General features: G+C 46.9%; 1 protein-coding gene across 3 annotated transcripts in view; it reads right to left on the bottom strand.

Moving 5' to 3' along the window:
- SLC6A9 (solute carrier family 6 member 9) overlaps positions 1-22,872 on the bottom strand; it is a 49,022-nt gene that overhangs the window by 1,592 nt on the left and 24,558 nt on the right. For all 3 annotated transcript variants that reach the window (XM_031969256.1, XM_031969257.1, XM_031969254.1), the window contains 8 exons: positions 18,346-18,478; positions 18,021-18,155; positions 17,817-17,920; positions 17,212-17,449; positions 16,564-16,698; positions 16,337-16,436; positions 14,172-14,272; positions 9-179 (listed from right to left, as the gene is read on the bottom strand). In XM_031969256.1, coding sequence (XP_031825116.1) covers positions 9-179; positions 14,172-14,272; positions 16,337-16,436; positions 16,564-16,698; positions 17,212-17,449; positions 17,817-17,920; positions 18,021-18,155; positions 18,346-18,478 — 1,117 coding nt within the window. The remainder of the gene's footprint in view (positions 1-8; positions 180-14,171; positions 14,273-16,336; positions 16,437-16,563; positions 16,699-17,211; positions 17,450-17,816; positions 17,921-18,020; positions 18,156-18,345; positions 18,479-22,872) is intronic.

Below are 22,872 nucleotides of genomic sequence, written 5' to 3'. Positions count from 1 at the left end.
AGGCTCACCTGTAGAAAAGTGTCCCCGTCCACACGGCAGAGCTGGAACAGGGCGTAGAGGGGGATGCAGATGACTGAGGAGAGTGCCATGAGGAAGCCAATGGCCACTGCCCAGCCTGGGTACTGGTACTGGTTGTAGGTAATTGGGCGGTACTGGATCACCGTGAAGATGAGGATGAACTGCAGAAGGGGGCGAGGAGAAAGTGGGGCATGAGGGGCCAGGAACTTTGGACTGGCCCAGCTTCCCTGCCCTGGGACTGCCCCAGGCCCAGTCAGGCCTTCACTTGTCTGAAGCCAGATGGCAATGGCGGCCCAAGGGACTGGGCCCTGCCCTGGGCCTGGACGTGTGTGTGTGAGTATATGTGAGTGTGTGTGAGTGTATGTGTGTGATTGTATGAGATTGTGTGTATGTGTGAGATGGTGTGTGTGATTGTGAGTGTATGTGTGTGAAATTGTGTGTATGTATGTGTGAGATTGTGAGTGTGTGTGTGGGAGTGTGTGTGTGAGATTGTGAGTATGTGTGGGAATAGGAGTGTGTGTGTGTGTGTGTGTGTGTGCGCGCACGCATGCGCATGTGCCTTGAGGGGAGGGAGAGACTTGGGGTGAGTCAGAGGGGGTTTCACCAATAAAATGTGGGGGGCTGCGGTGGGATGAGGAGGATCCTCTGGGGGCAGGATCCAGGATCTCCCAAGGTCGGGACTGGAGCTGGGAAGCATCTCAGATGCCATCGAGCCCAACCATGAACCAGGCTGTCAAATCCTGCCTTGGCTTGAAATTCTCCGGGGACCTCACTATCTTCCCCGGGCCAGTTCTCACTGTTGTTTTTCCTTATAGTGAACCCACATCTGACCCCAGTTCCTGCCACATGGAGAATTAGGAACATTGGCCTTGTAGGCGAAGACCGAGGGGAACATGGGAAGTGCCTTAAGGGCTGCCCCGAGGAAACGGGGAGACTGGCTCTGCTCAGAGAGGACTGCCTGGGGAGGCAGGAGGCTCGCCCTCTTTTGAAGGCTGCAGATCAAGCACTCAGACTCCAGGGATGGAGTGTTCTGGGCCACTGGAATCCTCACAGCTCCCAAGTGTCTCTCAACGAAGAGGCAGCAGGATCACTTCAGAATACCGTCGAGGCTCGGACTGGATGGCGGGAGGTTCTTGACGCTGCCTTCAGGGACAAACCCCTCCTTCCCGCAACAGCTCTTCCCATTGAAAGGGGGCTCCGAGGCTTCTCTTTTCCAAGGTAAATGTCCCTACTTCCTTTGAGGGACGAGGACTAAAGCAAGAACTCTCGGCCTTTGGTGGGCTGGCAACCCTTCTCTGAAAGCTCTCTGGCTTGGCAACCTTTTGCCCAGAACTGGCCTTGACCCTCCAGATGGGCTCAGACCCAGGCCGGAGGCAGCAGGCTGGCCAGCTCCTCATTCCTCCCTAAGGGAGCTTTTGGGGATTTGCTGTTCAAATGTGCTTATACTGATTTTTTAGGCCCCTTAAACAGACCTTTTCCTCTCTGGTTGTTATCTGGCTACATGGCCACCCCTCCTCCAGTACCTGTGAACTTCCTGGTTAGATTTTACCTCGTTATATTGGACTGATCCTTCTAGTCTATACGGTTCCCTTGGGTCAAGAGACTGTTGTCCCATTATAATGGTCTCAAGTGCCAAGAACAAGCCCACAAATGGCTAGAATTTCAAAGGCTGGCACACAGGTGGAAGCGGCTCCGTTCCCTGCAGCAGTTGGCAGTTTCCTTCCTCGAATTTACCATATTTTAAGGTAAAAGTCAAAAACCTGAGGCAGCCAGATGCCAACCACATGGAGGGGGCAGGGAGGGAAGAGATACTGTCCCGCGAAATGCTCTGGCAAGGCTTTTTGAGGGGGAAGCTGCACCTCTCTCAGACTGTTCTGGGCCTTAGCCAGGCAGGAGGTTCTCTGAGAATCAGGGCTCACCTATGGCTCCAAGAGAAGATGGGGGTAGAGCCCCATGGGAATAGCGACTTCACTACTGGGACCCAAAGGTGCCAGTCAAGTGTGAGGTTGGGCCACTGTCAGGCAAGGAAGCAGGAGGAGTTGGTGGGGGGAAGCCCTGCTCTGGCCAGCCCCAAGGGACCGTGATATCTGGGAACTTGGAAGTTCATCCCTTCGAAGGTCTTTCTTGTTGGCCCTGTATCCCCGTGAGAATGAGGAGGATTGATGAAAAAGAAGTGGGGGGACCTAGAAATCTGGCTTTTTCTGGCATGAATGTGCTCCTTCCTGCGGTAACTGATCTGCTGAAGAGGGAAAGGAGGCCCTTCAGATCCCGCCTGGGGGAGGCAGTGAGTCTTGCAGGCCTGGGGGCCGGAGCAGCATTATCCTGGGATGGAACCCGGTCCTGTCTCATCGCCCGGTCATGAGCTGCTGCAGCCCAGCCAATCGAGCGCCCAGCATGAAGGAACCGGCTACTCCACACCGGGTGCTGAGATTGGTGGGAGCCATCTGGTGGTCTGCCCAGGAACTATTCCGGTCTCTCCCTGCTGGCTGACAAAGGGAGGTCCCGCCTCTGTGGGAATAAGAGCTTCAAGGGGGCTGAAAGTGAATCAAATGGGAGAGAACTCAAGGACAGCCTAGTTCAGATGAGTCCTGCAATTCTGTGAAGAGTTCTAGAAAATCCTATGAGGGGAACAACAGGCACCAAAGCAGATGTTCCATACAGATTAAGACCATGAGGAGGAAGAGAAGCATGATAGTAACAGCACTTACAGAGCACGTACGATGTGCTACACTGTGCTGAGCTTTTCTCGGTTATGCCATTTGAGAAGCCTGGGAGCTAAGTTCCCATTTTACAAATGAGGAAACGGGCCAGCAGAGGTTAAATGACCCACACAGGGTCAAACAGCTGGTAAATGTCCAAGGAGTAGTTTAAACTCAGGTCTTCCTGACTCCAGGTCTGGCGCTCCACCCACCGTGCCCCCCAGCTGCTTGCCTGGGCCTTAGGAAGACCATGTGAAAGGACAACGTAGGCTGCAACTTCAAGGGCAGTAATGTGGGCTTTAGTTTCTGGGAAGGAAGTCATTAAAGAGCTAGATGGTGGACATCTAGAAAGGGAAGCAGTGATCAGTCACCAAAAACCAGTGTGGCTTCCTCAAAGATGCCCAGATACAGCCTGACTCATCACTTCTTTTTTCTGCCAGGATTACTCAATCAATAAGAACGATGCTGTAGATGGAGTTTGACTAGATTTTAGCAAAGCCTTTGATAAAATAACTTGTCATGTGGAGATGATGTGAATTAGAGGATAATAAAATTATCTGAAGTCAAAAGAAGCTAGATGTCCAGACTCAAAGAGAGCTGTCAGTGGTTCCATGTTAACATGGCAGGAGGTCCGTAGTGGAGTGCTCCAGGGATCTGGGCTTCTCTCTTTGCTGTTTACCATTTCTAACAGTGACTTAGATAAAGGCATAGATAGAATGTTTTTCTAATGTGTGAATGACACCAAGTGGTAAGGGAGAGCTAAGACACCGTGTAACAGAATCAGGATCCGAGAGGATTTTGACAGGCTAAAGCACTGGACTGAATCTAAGAAGATGAAATTAACTGGACATAAATGTAAAATCTTATACATGGCTACAAATAATCAACTTCAGTAGAACAGTTAATAGTTATGTAGAAGTTTTGAAAAAGATCTAGAAATTTCAGTAGACCGCAAGCTCAAATGGTTATTAACAGTAGGACATGGCAGCCAAAACAGCCAATATGGGATTGGGCTACACTGGGAAGGAGGGTAGCTTCCAGAAAGAGAGAGTCGATAGTTTCTTGGCCCATTGCCTTTCTCAGACCTCATTTGAAGTACTACATTCAGTTCTAGGTGCTATGGTTGAAGAAGGATGTTGGTAAGTTGAGAATGTCCAAAGATCAATCAGGATGGTGAAGTACCTTGAACCCAATTCAGAGAAGGAACTGGAAAAGGGAACACTTAGGGGGACATAACCAGAAAAAACTGCCGGAATGTGGTTTAAAAAAGACATTTCAATAGTGAGAGTTGGACAGAAGTAGACTAGCACATAGTAGGTGCTTCATAAGTGTTCATTGAGTGATTCTCAAGGTGATGAGTTCATCTTTGAGCAGATGGGTCAGGTATGTTGTACAGAGATGAATGACAAGTTGATGAGATCCCTCCCAATTCTCAGATTCCACTATGGTGTGGTAGATTTAGACAGAGAGCCAATGAACAAAACCAGTGGGGTAGAGCGCAAAGCTGATGGTGCAAGTAATGGATATGTGGGTTCAGACAAGCTGCATTTTCAAGGTTTTCTCCAAGTTTAGTTATTTATAAACGAAATTTTGTAGCTTAAGTGAAATTTCTGGAAGGTTTCTCCACAAAATTTACTCTGATGCTTTATCTTGACCCCACTTCTTAGGTACTGTGCTGTTGCAGAGTGACTCATATTCTGTGAGGCCAGAAGAAGTTCAAGTTTGCCCCTAGCAACAGATAGTGTTTGCCTTCTGAGGACCAGGAGTAGTAGGTCCTCCCAGCAGGTAGGCTGTGGAGCTGAGAACTCGGGCGTTCTTGCATATGCAGCACAGAATGGAGGGGTCAGGGATGAGGAGAATGATACTGATGGGATTCTGGTGCTCTCCAGGTGAGATCCTCACCCAACAACTGGAATCTGGGCTCTTGCTGGGAGAACCAAACTGTTGTCGTTCTTGCAAGAAGCCAGAAGGGAGCCAAAGTTCAGCGGCAGTCCGGCCCACAGCTTCAAAGAGGTCAGAGAAGTCATTTTGGTCCTATACCCAGAGTCAACGTGGAGACATTTCTTGGGCTGCTCATTCTCCTCCCCTCCAGTGCTCACAGGAAGCAGAAGCAAGCAATGGACCAAGTGGAGAGCTGAAGACATCATAGACAAGTGCTCAAAGCAGCCAGATCTGCTGCCTCAAGATAGTGTAGACATGGATAGCCCGTGCTTGCAATTCCAAGGCAGACACAAGGAGGATGATAGGAGGTGTATTGGAAGAACATAGTGTTAACAGTGTTATGGGAAAGGAAGAAAGTCGAAGGCTTACAGAGTGGTCACTCAGAAACCTCTTGCCTTTGTGTTGTGAGAACTTTTTTCAGGAGGAGAATCAGAAAGTTTTGGACATGAAGAGGACCAGAAAATACCTCAGAGAATGAAACCAACACAACGGGGACATTAGGATAGTTCCAGGAGTTGAAAGAACACTGATCCTGGAATAAAGAGACCTGAAACTCTGCCTCTAAGACTTATTGTATGACTGTAGGAGAGTCACTTAAACTTACTGGGCCTTGGTTTCCAACTCTGTAAAATGAAGCCTCTGCCATTCTTTCTGAGCTACCATAGCTAGCATCCCTATTCAGACAAACGACTAAAATGGGAGATGAAAAAAAAAAGGAATTATAAAATTTGGATTATATGACGTTCTGCATAAGCGTAACCAATAAAAAGGAATCACCACAATAAAAATCACCATAGAAAAGTAGTCCAGAACTTGTCTCAACCAGCAAAGCTTAAGCTACTCTGCGAGAGACAGAAAAAAAGAGATTTAGGTTACTGACCCATTTGTAGAAGGTTATGGAGAAGGTTGAGGCAAGATCATCAACAGCACTGCCCCATAAAGAGCAAAGAGCAGTTGTAGGGGCAGCAGATTTGTAGAATTGGCATGAGGTCAGCCTAAATCTATGTACAGGGAGAACTGGAAGGTGGACAGTAGAAGAAAAATGTCACCCACCTGCCAGCATTTTGAGAGGGTTCTATTTTCAGTTCAGCCTAAGAAAAGCAAAATAGCTCCTGCCCTCAAGGAGCTTACGTTCTGCTGATGGCATACAATATGCACACAAATAAAGAAAATGCAAGGTAACTGGAGGAGGAAGAGAATCCTGCTCACTGAGGTAAAGCCAGGGACAAGGCTGCATAGAGAAGGCCTCAGTTTTGAAGGAGGACAAAGATATTCCGAACCTGAGGGATGGCCGGTGCAGATGTACAAGGTGGGGATATAAAATGTCAAACAAAGGCAGGCTGGAGTGCAGAGTTCATAAAAGTGAATAGTCCAGAAATAGACTGGAAAGATTGCTTGGAATCAGATTTGGGAGGATCTTAAAAGCCAGGGATGTGAGGTTGTAATTGAACTTGTAAGTTATTAGAAACCTTTGAAGATTCTTAAGTAAAGAGGGTCTTAGGATGAGTCTGTGATCACTGTATGGGAGACAGACTGGCAGCAAGGAGGCTCATTAGAAGGCTGGCAGTGACTCAGGCTATTATATTTGTTCAGTCAATGGCTAACAACAATCTGAACTAGCAGCACGGCCATATGCGGGCAGATTCAGGAGCTATTTAGAGATGGACTTGACAACTTTCAGATATGGGAATGAGGGAGAGGGAGAGGATAATAATAATTACCAAACTGAGTGACTAGGAAGATGGTGGCACCTTTGCTATAAATAGGGAGGCTGAGAGGAGAGAGGAGTCCAGAAAATGAAGGGAGGAGTCTGTGATTCTGGGAAGATTATATACTCTGTTCTAGATGTTAAATTTGAGATATTGGCGATGATGATAATAATACCTATCACTTATCTAGCTCTTTGGGCAGCTAGGTGATACAGTGGATAGAATACCAAGTCTGGAGTCAGGAAGACTCATCATTCTGAGTGCAAATCTGGCCTCAGAAACCTACTAGCTATGTGATCCTGGGCAAGTCATTTAACCCTGTTTGGGTCAATTTTTCATCTGTAAAATGAGCTGGAAAAGGAAATGGCAAAACATTTTAATATTTCTACTAAGACAACCTCAAATGGAGTACAACATGACTGAAAACGACTGAATAACAAGAACTTGTACTCTTTAAGGTTTACAAAATTTCTTTTAGAACTATATCATTTTATCCTCACAATAATCTCGTGAGGCAAGTATCATTGTTATACTCAATTTATAAATGAAGAAACTGAGGTAGGCAGCGCTAAAATGATTGGCTCAGGGTCACACAGCTAGTGAGTATTTTGGGCAGAATTTGAACTCGGGTCTTCCTGTCTCCAGGTCCAGTCCTTTATCCATTGTGTCCTCAGCTACCAATAAGACATCTAAGAGCAATTGTCCACTGTGCCCCCAGCTGCCAGTAAAGCATCTAAGAGGAGCTGTCCATAGTACTCTCAGCTGCCTATAAGGCATCTAAGAGGAGCTGTCCAACAAACTGTCGACAATGTAAAGCCTGAGTTTGGGCAATCAATCGGAGCTGGATCACTTATGCAGAGGTAGCACTGAATCCATGTAGCTGATAAGGCCAGCAAGGAAATGTATAAAAGGCAGAATCCCAAGAACCAAACCCAGACTAAGGGGCTGGAGTTAGACGGTGATTCAGCAAAGAGAATGAGAAGCAGTGGACAAACAAGTAGAAGGAGAATTGAGAGAGGGAGCTAAAGCAAACACAAGGTGGATGATCTACTTCCATGTCAGTTCCACATATTTACACTTGGATGTCTTTGACGTGCTCTCTGAGGAAGTGGAATGACCTTAAGAAGCAATCAGACAAAATTCCTTCTGGAGGTGACTCCATTTTTAAAACACTGACCAACTGGTTTCCAGGATCTCTGAAAGAAGAACAATGCTGAGCACACACAGAGATGGGATGGGCCCCTCAAACTGCCACTGGAAGTAGAGCAGAAACTACCTAAGGCAAATGTCAACTACCCAATAAACAGAAGAGCTCTCCAGGTTGGTGTCTCCTGGGGCTCTCTAGCCTGCTGTCTCTGAAGTGCCATTTTTCACGTGCTGTTTTAGTGTACAGTCCCTTGCATGGGAAACCTCACCCGGCCTGGACATGGAAAGGATTGACAGATTGATAGCTCTTTCTTGTGCAAGGGACTGTACACTAAAACAGCACGTGAAAAATGGCACTTCAGAGACAGCAGGCCAGAGACCCCCAGGAGACACCAACCTGGAGAGCTCCTGTGAGCCACGAGACAGCACAATAGCTACGCACCACAGCTGCAACATGAGAGATACCACAGGAGACACCATACCACAGACACTGTCCAAGAGACAGACGAGAGAAGCCACGTGAAAGACACCGTGCCCGGTGGCTAGATAGCGGTCTGTAGACTCAGGAAGATCTTACTTACCTTCCAGGGTTGTTGTGGAGATTAAATGGGATAATATTTGTAAAGCCCTTTGCAAACCTTAAAGTGCTATGTAAATGTTAACTATTAATATTCTCATTATTTATTAAGTAGTATGAGACACCAAACTAGAGATGATACCCCAAAGATACCCTTCAATAGACATCCCAGAGCCCACTCCAGAGACACCACACAAAAAGTCAGCCTGCCAGGGATGTCACAGGAGAGAAACCGCAGGAGAGAGGCTGAATAAGCAACGCCACACCAAATGTCATAGGAGACAATGCTCAAGGGATACTACAACACAATCTCTACCTGAGAGGATCCCTTGGAGCAACAAACTGAGAGGTAATTGTTCCATGGTTCTAGATTAGGGCGATAAAAGCTAGAAGCTATGACTTCCATGCCATGATAGTGATAACTGATGTAAGTTTCACAGGCCTGGAGAAAAGACAAAGGTCCTATTTTTTAAGAACAAGGATCAATATAGAAAAATGAACTGGGTTTCGGTTCTTAGCTAGGTTCTAGAATATATTATCCAAGGGATAATTAATGAGCATTTAGAAAGGGAAGCAGTGATTGCAAGGAGCCAGCTTGGCTTTATCTAAGACGGGTTCTGATGAACTCAAATCCTTCCCTTTTTTTTTTTAAATAGAAAAATGAACTGGATTTCAGTTCTTAGCTGGGTTCTAGAGTATATTATTCAAGGAATAGTTAAATGAGCATTTAGAAAGGGAAGGAGTGATTGCAAGGAGCCAGCCTGGCTTTATCTGATAGACTCAAATCTTTGCCTTTTTATTTTTTTGTTTTGACAGGGTCACTAAGCTGGCACATTAAAGAAGTTCTAAAACTATAGTTTACCTAGATCTTAGGAAATAAAGTATCTCACATTATTCTTGTAGAAAAGGTGGAAGAAAATAGAGTATGCAACAGAACAGCCAGAGATATTTGTAATTGCTGGAATGGCCGGACTCAAAGAGGAGTCACAGATGGTTTGATATCAGAAGGTTTCTAGTAGAGTGTCTCAGGGATCTATACTGGGCCCTGTGTGGTTTAACATTTAACATGGTCTAGTCATCAATGTCAGTACCAGCACATTTAGACTCTGATGCCTTTGACGTGCTCTCTGAGGAATGGAATGACTGTCATCCAGTGTCTTAATTCTCCCTCCCAGATCCAGGGGTCAATGGCAATTGTTTATGCATGCCATTGATACTTTATTTCAATCACTGATCAAAATGTTAAAGTATGGATGGATGCATGAACAATTGGCATTTGAACCCTGGATCTGGGAGGGAGAATTAAGACACTGGATGACAGTTTCTAACAGGACCTGGGCAGGTTAGATCTCATTAGATAAAACCGAATAGGAATAAATGTAAAGTTTTACTCCTAGATACAAACAATCAAAACTTATCAGTACAAAATGAGGGAACTGTGGTTAGACAATGTTTTGTCTGAAAAAGATCTGTGGGTTTGGTGGATTGCTGCAAGCTCAACATGAGTCGGCCATTTTTTAAACGGCATCCCAGTAGCTGATGCAGTTTTAGGCCAAGAATAATTAATAGCTAATATAGCACTTTCAGGTTTGGAAAACACTTTATTACACATATTATTCTAATCGACACTCCCAGCCATCTTAGAAGGTGGATGCTTTTATTATCATGCCCATTTTACAGATAAGGAAACTGAGTTTTACAGAAGTTAAATGATTGGCTTGGGCCACACAGTTCTAGGAAGTAGGCTAAAATGAGATTTGAACTCAGTTCTTCCTGACTCCAGAGTCAGCCCTCTATCCACTGTAGTGCCCTTTAGTTGCCTTAAGAGTGTTCATTCTAGGAATCCTTCTAGACTGCTATGGAATATTGTGCTCAACATTTGGGCATCTGGGCACTGGTTTGCTGGAGAGCATCCAGAGGTGGGCAGCCAGGATAGGAAAGGATCTTCCTGCCATTGACTAAAGGAGGTAGGGGTAATTTTGGGGAGGAAAGAAGACTTGGGGAGAGTATGGGCACCAGTGATCTGGAAGGGTGTTCTGGGAGGAAGGGAGAATCTTTGTACTGCTTAGCCCCAGAGGGCAGAACCTCTGGAGTTAGAAAGCTTTCATTTGACCTTAATATGAAGAGAAACTTCCTAATAACACAGTATCCAAAAAGGAAAAAGCTGCCTTGGGGGTCCCCCCAAGGGGGAATTCTCATTCAGATAGGACCCAACGACTCCCTGGCTCTCTGTGTTTTGAGGGTTTGTGATTCTGCACAATTATTAGGGGGCTGGAAGCTTCCCAAAGATTGCTCTGGAGATCCGTGACAGAGAGAGGGTCTCTACAGCTGGCACAATCCTCCAGGGGCTTTCACATATGGGCGATATAGCTCTTCTCAGTGAGATCTGTGACTGCTCAAAAGAGAAGCCCAAAAATCCACACACAGCATCCCTGTTGCTGGTGTAGACTCAGCACACAGTAGTTACTCACTGGCTTAGTTTGTTGCCTGGAGTTGTCTGGGTGCAGACAAACCGTGAGGTGGGTTCAGAATTTAATGGAGATAGAAAAGGGGCTGAGATGTAGTTAGGCAGGTATGCAGCGCCTTCAGTAAAGCCTGTTCCCAGGCCCAAAATTTCATTGTTTTTCATGCCAGAATTCTCCTGCTGATTCCATGTGGCTGGGATCATGCTGTGACATTTGAAGAACCAGAACTGTGGGTGAGTCAAAGGGAAACCTCCAGCAATGACTTGCCCACAAGAAGGGGTGTAAAAGATACCATCCAGAAAAAGCACAAGTGGATGGTCAGGTCAGGAGGTGATGGTGAGAGGGTGACAGCTGAGAGAGCACAGGAATCGTGGGAGGTTAAGAGTTCTCAAGAAAGGAGAGGTCCTGCTGAATGGACTGGTCTGCTCCAATAGTCATATGGACAGGGACAGACGAGAAGCTGAAGGATGAGCCCAGCTACGTTGGGTGCAATGTGTCCAGTGTACACATTGAAGAAGTCCCAGCTCCTTGAGTCCTGACATATAAATGTACCTATTTCATTGGTCTATTACTGCAAAAAGTTCATCATAAAATGCTTTTTCTGTTTCTGGCTTCAGAAGGAGAAGGCAGACAGATGTGGGAGAGGAATTCTAAAGGTGAGGCGGAGGATTGCAGAATTGAGAATGATTTGGAAGGAGAAGGACCCAAAGAAGGCAAGAAACAAAGGAGGATGATTACCTCAGGAAGGTGGGGAGAATTGGTGAGGCAGAGGGAGAAGAATTAAATAAAGCTAACTGATCAAAGTAACACCTTAGTGAGCGAAGGGAAAGGGAGGGAGAGAGTGGCTGTCACCTGGTAAGTGGGTGCCAAAGAGGCATGAAGAGGTACCAGCTAAGAGACAGCCTGCTAGAGCAGGGAGCGAACAACCTCCCAACTGGGAAGGTTCCCGTCCCTCCTGCCTCTAGCATTCACAGCCAAGTCACTGGTCCTCTCAATGCACATGATGCAGCTTTTTAAGGCTTTATGTTATAGAAGAGGAGGGAGTTTCTTCTCTGGGAACTCCCTATGATAAAATCACAAATGGAATTTGTAAAAACAAACAGAACCAGGTGACAAGAGGGAAGTGAGAATCACCCACAAATAATCCAACAAGTCAGTACTGTGGATTTCATTTCCAAGAGGATAGGTAGTGGGAAAAATTTCGCAGGGTCTTTTTAATTTAGGTGTGAAAAAATGTTAATTTTTGAGGGAGGAGGATAAGTGTCTGATCAAAAATCAGGCTTGTTTTCCAGAAGAGAAGGAGATAGAGTTCAGGGAACTCCTCTTTATCCTCTAGGCCATTCAGGACCTACATGAAGAAGATGATGAGATCATAGTGAGAAATGTGGGTAAAAATCCACCATAACTGAAGTAGAAGCAATATTGATGCTCAAATATTGTAGACCAACTGTGCAGAGAGAGGATATGGATGAAAAGTTCAGGAAATAGAGACAAAGTCATAACATATTAGTGATGGGAGACTTTAGTCATTAAGCTATCTACTGGAGTTCTTTCTGTGTCTCTGTTTCTTTGTCTCTCTCCTCAGAAGAGTGGAGGACAGGAATCTTAAGAATGAAATTCTGAAGACCTAAAGAAAAACAGTTCTAAGAAGGAGTTAAATGAAAGCTATCTGACGAGATCAATGAGCATCCCAACCAACTGGGACTAAAAAGAGAGAAATGTAAAAAAGGAGCAAGGGCAGGTAACAGAGGAGAAACACAAGAGGCCATCAAAGTCTTGGGAGAACAGTCTCAGAAGGATTCTAGATCAGAATGAACAGAAGGCTAGGGGCAGCTAACCAAAAGCGTGATCCTTTTGGATCTATACGGGAAAGGGGGATAATCGGAAGGCTAGGACTCCAGCAGAAGTGGGATGGGACAATGAAAGCTGATGACAGCAGAGGAGGAGGATGAGTTGCAAGAGAATTAAATCTTCAAACTAGAGACCAGGGAGCTTGACGTGCATTTCTGGGAAGCTTCATTAAGGTATTATTAAAGAGACCATTATGTACAGCTTTAGCTTTGGGTTCAGAAACCAGCTTGCCAAGCACATAATGGGGTGGGGTTAGGGTTAGGACTGTCTGAAAAAGATCTGGACATTTTGAAGGCTTGGGAGGTTAATGTGAGGCAATATTGGGATGTAGTAGCCAAGGAAGAACTGTAATTTAGAGAGGCAGAGGAAAGGAAGCAGTGATTACAAGATGTCAGGAAGGGCCAGGTGAGACTCACCTTGATTCTTTTTTTTTTTGGTAGGTTCATTAACTTTTTAATCAGAGGGTGACTGTAGACATAGGTTACTCAACAAATCACTTAATAAAAATGTCTCTTTGGTGTTCTCGTGGAAAAGAAGAAAAGATGTAGAAGGAAGTGGTTTGGACAGGTGAATTCAGAACTAGTTGAATGGCCAAAGTCAGAAGAGTAGGCAGGTGTTAATGATTCAATGTCATTGTGTCTCCAGTGGAGCTCCTCCGTGATCTACTTGGTCCTATATTCTCACCAATCTTGAAAATGACCCAAAGTGGAGAGGGAGAGCTAACAAACTGGGGGGAAAAGTCAAGATCCCCAAAGACTTTGATGGTCAAGAACATGGGACTGAATTGCACAAAATATTCGCTTGGGATGAATGTAAAACTTTGGGTTCTATTTCATCAATTCAAGATGAAGGTGGAATGGTGGGGTAGCAGTCAGCCTTAAAAAGATTTGGGGGTTTTAGGAGCCTTCAAGCTCCCAATGAGTCACCTGCAAGATACGGCAGCCCAGAAAGCTTCAGTCACTGGGTGTCCTCTGACTCAGGCACACCTCATCGGGGCTACTGCCCAGTTGGGTTATGGGCATCTCCTTTCAGAGAGTATTCAGGATGATAAAAGGCCTTGAATCCAAGCCATCCGAGAAAAGGTTGAAGGAAGTAGAAATATTTAGGCCAGAGAACAGAAGGCTCAGGGTAGGCCCAAGAACTGTGGTCCGTGGCTGTGTCATGAGGAGGAATTAGCCTTGGTCCACCGGGCTCCAGAGGGCAGAGCCAGGAGCAATGAGGGGAGGGTACGGAGAGTCAGATTTAGGCCTGATGTTGGGACAACACTAAGAGCTGTTCCAGTGTGGATCGGCTGCCTGGAGAGGTGGTGGAGAGGTACCCCCGCCCTGGGGGCTTTCAGTAGAGGCCTCTAGATGCACATCTTTGGGGTACAGCTTCCCTTGGGGTGGGTCATATGGAATGGCACTGAGGTGTCCTGTCTGTTCTGTGATTCTATATCAGTATTATCTGAGGAGCCGGGGCAGGCTCTTGGGTCATGCTGAGCCCCACTGCTCTCCCACCACCCCAGCAGCTGCATGCTCCTTTATTTGTTCAATCACTTTGAGCTGAAGACCAGGTTTTTACCCTCTGGGTGGGCTAGGACCATCCCCACATCTGGAAATCCATCATGTCCTTGACTCTGACAGTTACACCCACCACTGCTCATTGGCTAGCTGTCAAGACCCTTTGGGAAGCTTATTTCTGAATGATTAAACCCAAAAAAGGAGGGACTGGTCCTCCTTGAGCAGGAGTTGGGGGAGGAGGGGAGGACCATGGGGGCACTTACGAAGATGATAGCTGGGGAGACAAAACGCCAGCACATCTGGAAGAAGAGGGGGGGTGGGAAGCCCAGCATCATCTGGATGTCCTGGAAGTAGTTCCGGTGTCCTGGGGAGAGAAGGCATCAGAGACCGTGCCCACCCTGCACAGTCTCTGGGAGGGGCAGAGGTGTATATGGGGGTAGCCTTGGAGCAGCCCAGACCCCGCCAGAGATGTACGTGACCAGGTAGCTACCACAGAGGCACATGCGTGACCGGACAGCTACCACAGAAGCACATGACTGACCAGACAGCTGCCACAGAAGTACGTGACTAACTGTTCAGCTACCACAGAGGCACATGATTGACCGGACAGCTACCACAGAAAAACATGATTGACCGGACAGCTACTACAGAGGAAAGCGACTGACTGAACAGCTACCACAGAAGTACATGAGTGACCGGACGGCTGCCACAGAGGTACGTGACTAACTGTTCAGCTACCACAGAGGATATCGGACCCGCAGCCACCCAAGGTGATGACCAGACAGCCCACAGAAGTATGTCGACCAGAGAGCCACCTTAGAGGATGGGGGACCAGACAGCCCCCACAAAGTATGGATACGAGAGCACCTAGAGGATTAGTGACGACAACCACAGTGATTGACTGGAACACCTTAAGGCCGGACGACCAGACAGCACCCAAGAACGGAATGACCCGGACGGCACCAAGTATGCGGACGCCAGAGCACCACGAAAGGAGACCGGACGCCCCACAGAAGATGAGACGAGAGCCACCAGAGGTATTGAAAGGGACCAGACAGCCACCACAGATGATGTGTGACCGCCTCAGCCACCACAGAGGCAAAATTTATGAAACACACCAAAAAGCGGAATGACCCGGATGGCTCCACAGATGCGTGACGACCAGAGAGCTACCTGAGGTATGTGGTGACTGGACAGCTCCCGGGGCCCGACTGACCAGACAGCTACCACAGAGGCACATGACTGACCAAACAGCTACCACAGAAGTACGTGAATGACCGGATGGCTACCACAGAAGCACGTGACTGACCAGACAGCTACCACAGAGGTACGTGACTGACCAGACAGCTACCACAGAAGTATGTGACTGACCAGAGAGCTACCTTAGAGGTATGTGAGTGACCAGACAGCTACCACAGAAGTATGTGACTGACCAGAGAGCTACCTTAGAGGTATGTGAGTGACCAGACAGCTACCACAGATGTATGTGACTGACCAGAGAGCTACCTTAGAGGTACGTGACTGACCAGACAGCTACCACAGAAGTACGTGAATGACCGGACGGCTACCACAGATGTACGTGACTGACCAGAGAGCTACCACTGAAGTACGTGACTGACCGGACGTCTACCACAGAAGTATGTGACTGACCAGAGAGCTACCTTAGAGGTATGTGAGTGACCAGACAGCTACCACAGATGTATGTGACTGACCGGACAGCTACCACAGAGGCACATGACTGACCAAACAGCTACCACAGAAGTACGTGAATGACCGGATGGCTACCACAGATGTACGTGACTGACCAGAGAGCTACCACTGAAGTACGTGACTGACCGGACGTCTACCACAGAAGTATGTGACTGACCAGAGAGCTACCTTAGAGGTATGTGAGTGACCAGACAGCTACCACAGATGTATGTGACTGACCGCTCAGCTACCACAGAGGCACATGACTGACCAAACAGCTACCACAGAAGTACGTGAATGACCGGATGGCTACCACAGAAGTATGTGACTGACCAGAGAGCTACCTCAGAGGTATGTGAGTGACTGGACAGCTACCACAGAGGTACGTGACTGACCAGACAGCTACCACAGAGGCACATGACTGACCAAACAGCTACCACAGAAGTACGTGAATGACCGGATGGCTACCACAGAAGTACGTGACTGACCAGACAGCTACCACAGAAGTACGTGACTGACCAGACAGCTACCACAGAAGTATGTGACTGACCAGAGAGCTACCTTAGAGGTATGTGAGTGACCGGACAGCTACCACAGAGGTATGTGAGTGACCGGACAGCTACCACAGAGGTACATGAATGACCGGACAGCTACCACAGAGGTACATGAATGACTGGACAGCTACCACAGAGGTACAGGACTGGGCAGCTACCCTAGATGCATATGACTGGACACCTACCATAGATGTACATGATGGTCACACACATGATGCAGGAAATAACGACCAAGGAGAAGCTGGCAGCATAGTTGTCCATCAGCAGGAGCCAGTAGATGCCCGCCTGTTGGACAGAGGCCACATTAACCACTGGAGGGCACTGCCTGCCAGGTTGCCCCGCCATCCCCTGATACCCCATGATCCACCAGAAGGAACCATCCTGTTCAACCCCCTGTTGGATGTGTGCCCACCTGGCTGGTCAAGGGGACCCCTAGCAGGAACCCAGCAATGGCCACGGCCAAAGTGACGTAGGTTTTCTTCTTCAAGATCCATTCGTTCCCCACTTCATCCACAACCGCTGTCACCAAAGTCTCCAGAAGGCAGAACTAAAGGGATGTAACATCAAACAGGGTTTTAATCTGGATCCTGGAGTGTTTCCCAAATAAGGGGGTTGCATGGTCAGCCCCAGATTTTAGGAAAATCACTGACAGCCGGGTGGAGCATGGTGGATCAGGGAGAGCCTTGGGCAGGCGGACCACCAGTGGTTACCAGCATGGTCCAGGTGACGAGGGTCTGCGCCAGGGGCTGGCAGTGGCAGAGAAGGAAAGGGAGCATATTGGGGAGCTGCTGAAAGGTAGAAATGATAGGCCTTGGCAACAGCTGCCATGAGGGTGGGAGTGAGGGCTGAGGGCACCCCGGGGGTGACCCGAGGGGGAGGGCGGTGCCGTCCCTTCAAGAATAAAAGGGAAGCTTGGAAGCGGGGAGTACTTGTGGGACGGGCACGATGAGCGCAGGTTTGGGCATGCTGTCTTTGAGAAGCCCATTGGTGGCTGGGGTGTCCAGCCTGGGGCTGGCCTTGTTGCCTGAGTGCCTGGCCCCTTCCCATCCCAGGCTCATACCTGAGTACCCAGGCCCAGCAGGATGAGCATGAAGAAGAACAGCAGAGACCAGAGGGGTGAGATGGGCAGCAGAGTGAGGGCTTCTGGGTAGGCCACAAAGGCCAAGCCGGGGCCATGGTCAGCCACTCGGGACACGTCCACGCCCAAGTGGTTTGCCATGAAGCCGAGGATGGAGAAGATGACAAAGCCCGCGTAGACACTGGTAGCGCAGTTCGTGATGCTGATAATGATGCTGTCTCTGGAAGGGCAAGAAGAATTGGGCTCAGCTTTGGACTCGGGGTCCAGAGCAATCTCAGTACGCTCCACCCCCAGGACCTGGGAAAAGGAGCCCTGGGCCCCCAGAATCCTCCCTGAGCCAGCGGTCCCAGGTCTTTCTGGTTGCCTCCCTTCCCCTCCTTCCTTATCCTTTGCAGGGCTGGCCTCTGGCCTCTGGGGATCCAGGGTGGGCATGGGGGGGTCTCCAGCTCTGATGGCTTGTCAGCTGTGCACAGTTGAATTTGAGACCCAGAGGTGGGGCTGGGAGAGCCCACCCAGGAACCCGGAGGGCCCAGTGTGGAGTTGGGGGGGAGCACCATGGGGTGAAGGGAACAAGATCTGAGTTTCACCTGTAGCAGTTGTTATGGAACTTGTTGTAGGAAGCCATGGTAATGAGACCCCCCCAAGCGCAGCCCAGGGAGTAGAAAATCTGGGAGGCAGCATCCCCCCACACCTGTGAGGGTGAGGGAAGAGGGTCAGCGGTCAGCTGGGACAGGCAGGGCAGCGGGCAGCTCCTGCTTCTCCCTCCGGCCCCCAGGTGCCCAGATACCCACCTTGGCCTCCAGGATCTTGTCCCACTGCGGTGTCAGATAGTACATAATACCTGTGAAGGCGCCTTCCAAGGTGACCCCCCGAACAAAGAGAATGGTCAGCACCACGTAGGGAAACGTGGCTGTGAAGTAGACCACCTGGAAGGAGCAGCAGGGGAAGTTCTGGCTCAGAGCCCATCTCCTCCTGGAGAGACACTCACGGACTGAGCCCTTCCCCTTGCTCCCCCCGGCCCATCCCATCACTCTCCTCCCCCATTTCACCATTCTGGCCTTTCCTAGTCCCTAGGGAGATCCCTAAATCCTAGCAGGGGAAGGGGCGAGTACTTGCTTTCCCTGAGGACTTGACACCGCGGATGAGACAGAGGAAGACGACCACCCAGGAGACTCCGAGGCACCCAAGCAAGGGGAGCTGCACCTCCCCAAAGTTACCAATGTCGTCTGACAGCTTCAGCACGTAGCGCCTAGAACGAAAAAGATGTGTCCCCAGGGATGTCCCCGGACCCCTTATTGCCCAGGAAGGAATCCCCGAGGTGATGCTCCGGCCTGCATCCCTCCTCCGGCATCTGTACTCCCGGGGGGCAGAGGGTGCGCTCGGCAGCAACCTGTGCTGCACCTCTGAAGGGAGAACAAGGGCGAAAGGAAGGTGGGCGAAGAGAAGGTCATCACCTCCTCCGCCCATCAGTGCGAGGAACATCCACCAGGCCCCTTGCTAAACCAGCATTCTCTGTTGGAGAGAATGGCAATCTTTTATGAAGAGATGAAAGTGGTTGCTGCAGTTCAGTCATTTCGATCGGACCCCCCCACCCCGGTTTGGGGTTTTCTTGGCAAAGATACTGGGGTGGTTGGCCATTTCCTTCTCCAGTTCATTTGACACATGGGGAAACTGAGGCAAACAGGATTAAGTGACTTGCCCAGGATCACACAGCTAATAAGTCTGAGGCCAGATTAGAACTTGGAAGATGAGCTTTGCTGACTCCAGACCTGGCGCTCTATCTAAAATGCAGCCAGATAGCTGCCCAACTCTCACTCGCTTCTATTTTCTTAACCAGGGACAATGATCTTTGGGACAGATGGATATTAAGTTACAATAAGAACATACAGATTCCCTCAGGATGTTTAGTTCATCACATGGAACCGGACTGCATCGCAAAGGGCTAAAAGAACTCTCAGAAGTGATTGATGAATCTTGCTCAGGATCTTTGAAAAAGAGTAAAGAATGAGAAAATAGCCTAATGGGCAAAAGGGGGATTTTTCAAACTTTGCTCCAATGACCTGACTTCCGATTTCTACCAAAATCCTAGAATTTGTTACTCAAGGGGTGATCTGTGAACATAGATAAAAGGGAGCAGTGATTGCCAAAAAGCTAGGATCCATTCATCAAGAACAAGGCATTGCGGACGGGATGGGCTGCTCGTTTTATTCTCATAGGAATGCAGGCTGGGAGAAGAGCACTGGGAAGAAGGACTATCTGGCCTTCACCACCCCTTTTTGCTTCCTGCCTCTGCTCTCGTGATTTGGGCTTCTGGGAGGTAGCCCCTCGTGGCCATGGGTTAGATAGAAAAGGTGTGAATGATGTCTTAACCAGCACCTCCTTAGAGCTTTGCTGCCATATTTGGGGGAATTTGAGAGCCTGGTACAGAGGCGGTAACCAGGACCCATGAGGGGAAAAGATGCAGAGATGCTCACAAGCAAAACAAAAAGGTTTGGATTTTCAGATTTAAGGTTCTAGATGGATTAGAGAACTGGATCTGAAAATCTAAACCTTGCCTCAGACGCATACTAGCTGTTTGACCTTGAAAAAGTTTCTTGATCCATTACTCTAATCCATCTAGAACCTTATAAAATATCAGCTTTCCAGGAAATCACCCTGTAAACCTGGGAATGCCAAATTGGAGAGGTAGCCCAGCATACAGAATAAACTATGTGATCATAGTATGATAAATTTCTAAAAGTGCTAGAAAAAACACTTGTAATGATTAAACTAATCAAATCTACTTAAGAAGATATAGTCTCTCAGATAAAATGTTGAGGATAGGATCTGACTGTTGTGGGGACTTGAGAGAGCACTACCCTTCTCCAGATAAATATATTGAAATGACCTGTTTAAAGGCCAAACACCTGGTGAATTAAATAAAGATGGATGCTGTGCCTTGGGTTCATGGTTCGTTTATTTGCACGCTGCTGTTTCCAAAGTTTTTAAGGTTCTAAAGAGAAATTCTAAATTAACATTTAAGGACTACAAGAAAATCATATCATTATTGCAAGAAGTCTTGCCTGACAGAAAGGTAAATTTTTTGATTTTCACATTATAAGTTAAAAATGTGTCATTGTTTACTAGGAGATCTTGATCTGAGTTACAGAATTCAAGAATTAGGAAAAGAACAGATGATCAGAGGAAGACAGGAGAGTAAATTGAGGATAGAGGAGTCTGAAACCGAAGACGCAGGAGGAGAGTTTCTTACAGAAGGTAGAATTTTTTTTTAAAAAATGGACAAAAACGACCAAAAACAAATATTCAGAGTTGGCTGCAGTTCTGCTGGGAGCCATGCTGACAGGAAGAAAGACATGGCTTTGCTGAGAGCTGATGGGCTGGAAAAATGCAGGATTATGCTCCAGCACCAATTATTGCCTGAGAGAGTGGAAACTTCTCAAGGGTTTGCCTGTAAGGGCAATCCCTTTACTACCCACCTCTGGCTTGAGAGGGAAGAAAGACAGGTTTTGCAGTGAGAAATTCATCTTTGCTGAGGACTGACTGAAGGCCTAGGAAGTCTTGTAGTTCTCCAGCCTTAAGAGATTACTTGTCACTGAAAAAGCACGACTTTTCCTCAGTACTTTGCCAAGAGTGGCTGCAGAATAAAAGGGCCTGTTATTGCTTCAGGGCCTGATGTAAGCAGAGAAGTAGCTTTACTATGAGGGAAACAAATGGTTTTTGCCCAGCAATTAATCCATGGGGAAGCCTGATCTCTAGAGACATAAGTCTTGCCATCCAGAAGCGTGAACTGTCTTGGGCACATGGGTTTCATTACTCATGTGCCTTTCTGCTGAGTGATCACACTCTCCCATGGACAAAGTAATATCACTGGTAACTCTATTAATGCAAGAGAATGGCGATGGGCCAATGAGCAGCCTAGGAGGCTCTATGTCTGAGGCAGCAAGAACTGAGAGTTCTGGTGAGGAAGCCCCAGGATGGGCAGAAAGCCTTAGAGTGAGAATCTTTGGGAGATCATCTGCACAGTGACCAGCACTGCCACTCAGCCCAGTGCCTTAGAACTCATCCTGGATCCTGAGATCCCTAATACTTTTTTCTTTGATGACAATAGTGCTCTGAACTTCAAAAATTCAAAGATGCTGAACCCCAGGAGGTAGAACTTGGTGAAACAACCCAAGACAAGAATAAACAGGGCTTACCACTCCATAGAAAAGGATAGCAGGGGGCAAAGACTGGCTCTAATAAAAAACACCAATTCGGAAAACCTGGAAAATTAATAAATTAACACCAACCAACAACAAAAACTGCTAAAGCAATAATACTACAAGAACTACATGAATACTTAGAAAAAATGAAGCAAAAGGTAAAAGCTCTAGAAGAAAGAATCAAAGGAGAACATATAATTCAGAAGAGAAAGTTAACCCATTATCATATGGTTTACCTTCTCAGTGGGTAGGAGAAGACTAGAAAGAGGGGGATAATTTATAACTCAAAATAAAATTTATAAAAAAGTTAAAACAAAACAACAGAAAGAAAAACCTGATCTAAGGAATAGACTCCCCTATAAAACAGAAATCACTGACTTCATAAAACAACATCAGAAACAGTTGACCTGAAAATTAAATCAGAGAGAGAATTTAAAAACCATCAGGATACCTGAAAATCATGATTTAAAAAAAAGTCTTTCTATATATGATGGTTTAAAAAATCATATATGGAAACTCTAGAATTGTTAGAACTAGAAAACAAAGTCAACATAGAAAGAATTCACTGAGCATTGACTGAAAGGAACCCCAAAAGAAGTTCTAGGACTGTTATAGCCCAGATCTAGGAGTTCCTCCTATAAAGTAGAATAGAGCAAACAGAAGTCATTGACTTCCTGAAACAGCAAAACATCTTAGAACAAAAATCAGAAGATTTAAAAATTAGAAGGAAATATAAGATATCTGCCACCAGAAACAGCTGTCCTGAAAATTAAATAATTTAAAAATCATTAGAAATCCCTGAAAATCATGATTTAAAAACAAGTCTGAATCCTACATTTCAAAAATTATCATATATGAAAATGCTCTAGAACTATTACAACTAGAGAATGAATTCAACATAAAAAAGAATTCACTGAATACTGACTGAAAGGAACCCCCAAACAAGTTCTAGGACTGTCACAGTCCAGCTCTAGGAGTACTATGGTAAGAAAAAATACTGCCAACATCCTGAAAAAAACAGTTCAAGTTCCAAGGAACAACAATCAAGATTACACGGGACCTGGAAGCTTCTACCAAAAATGAGAGGAGTTCTTGAAATACAATATTCTACAAGGTAAAATACATAGGCTTACAATCAAGAATAATTTGCCCTGCTAAGTTGGATACTACCCTTAATATGGGGGAAATGAACCTTAATTGGAATAAAGAACTAACAAGTATGTATGATGAAAATACTAAAAACTAAATCCTAATATTTAAAATATGAACCCAAGACTTCAGAGAAACCAAGAAAGGCAAATCTGAGGAGCTCTATAATAAGCTTCTGACAGTCTAATAGGAAGAGAAGTTCCTTCAGAACCTTAATCCTTCAAAGGGCACTGAAGCAGTTAGATAAGACTGGTTCAGAGGAGTGTACAGGGAGGAAGTGGGAGGGGAGGGG

The sequence above is a fragment of the Sarcophilus harrisii genome, chromosome 4, assembly GCF_902635505.1.
Source record: "Sarcophilus harrisii chromosome 4, mSarHar1.11, whole genome shotgun sequence".
NCBI classification, from domain to species: Eukaryota; Metazoa; Chordata; class Mammalia; order Dasyuromorphia; family Dasyuridae; genus Sarcophilus; species Sarcophilus harrisii.
Note: the sequence above shows the minus strand (reverse complement) of the source record. Positions and strands in the feature narration are given on the sequence as shown.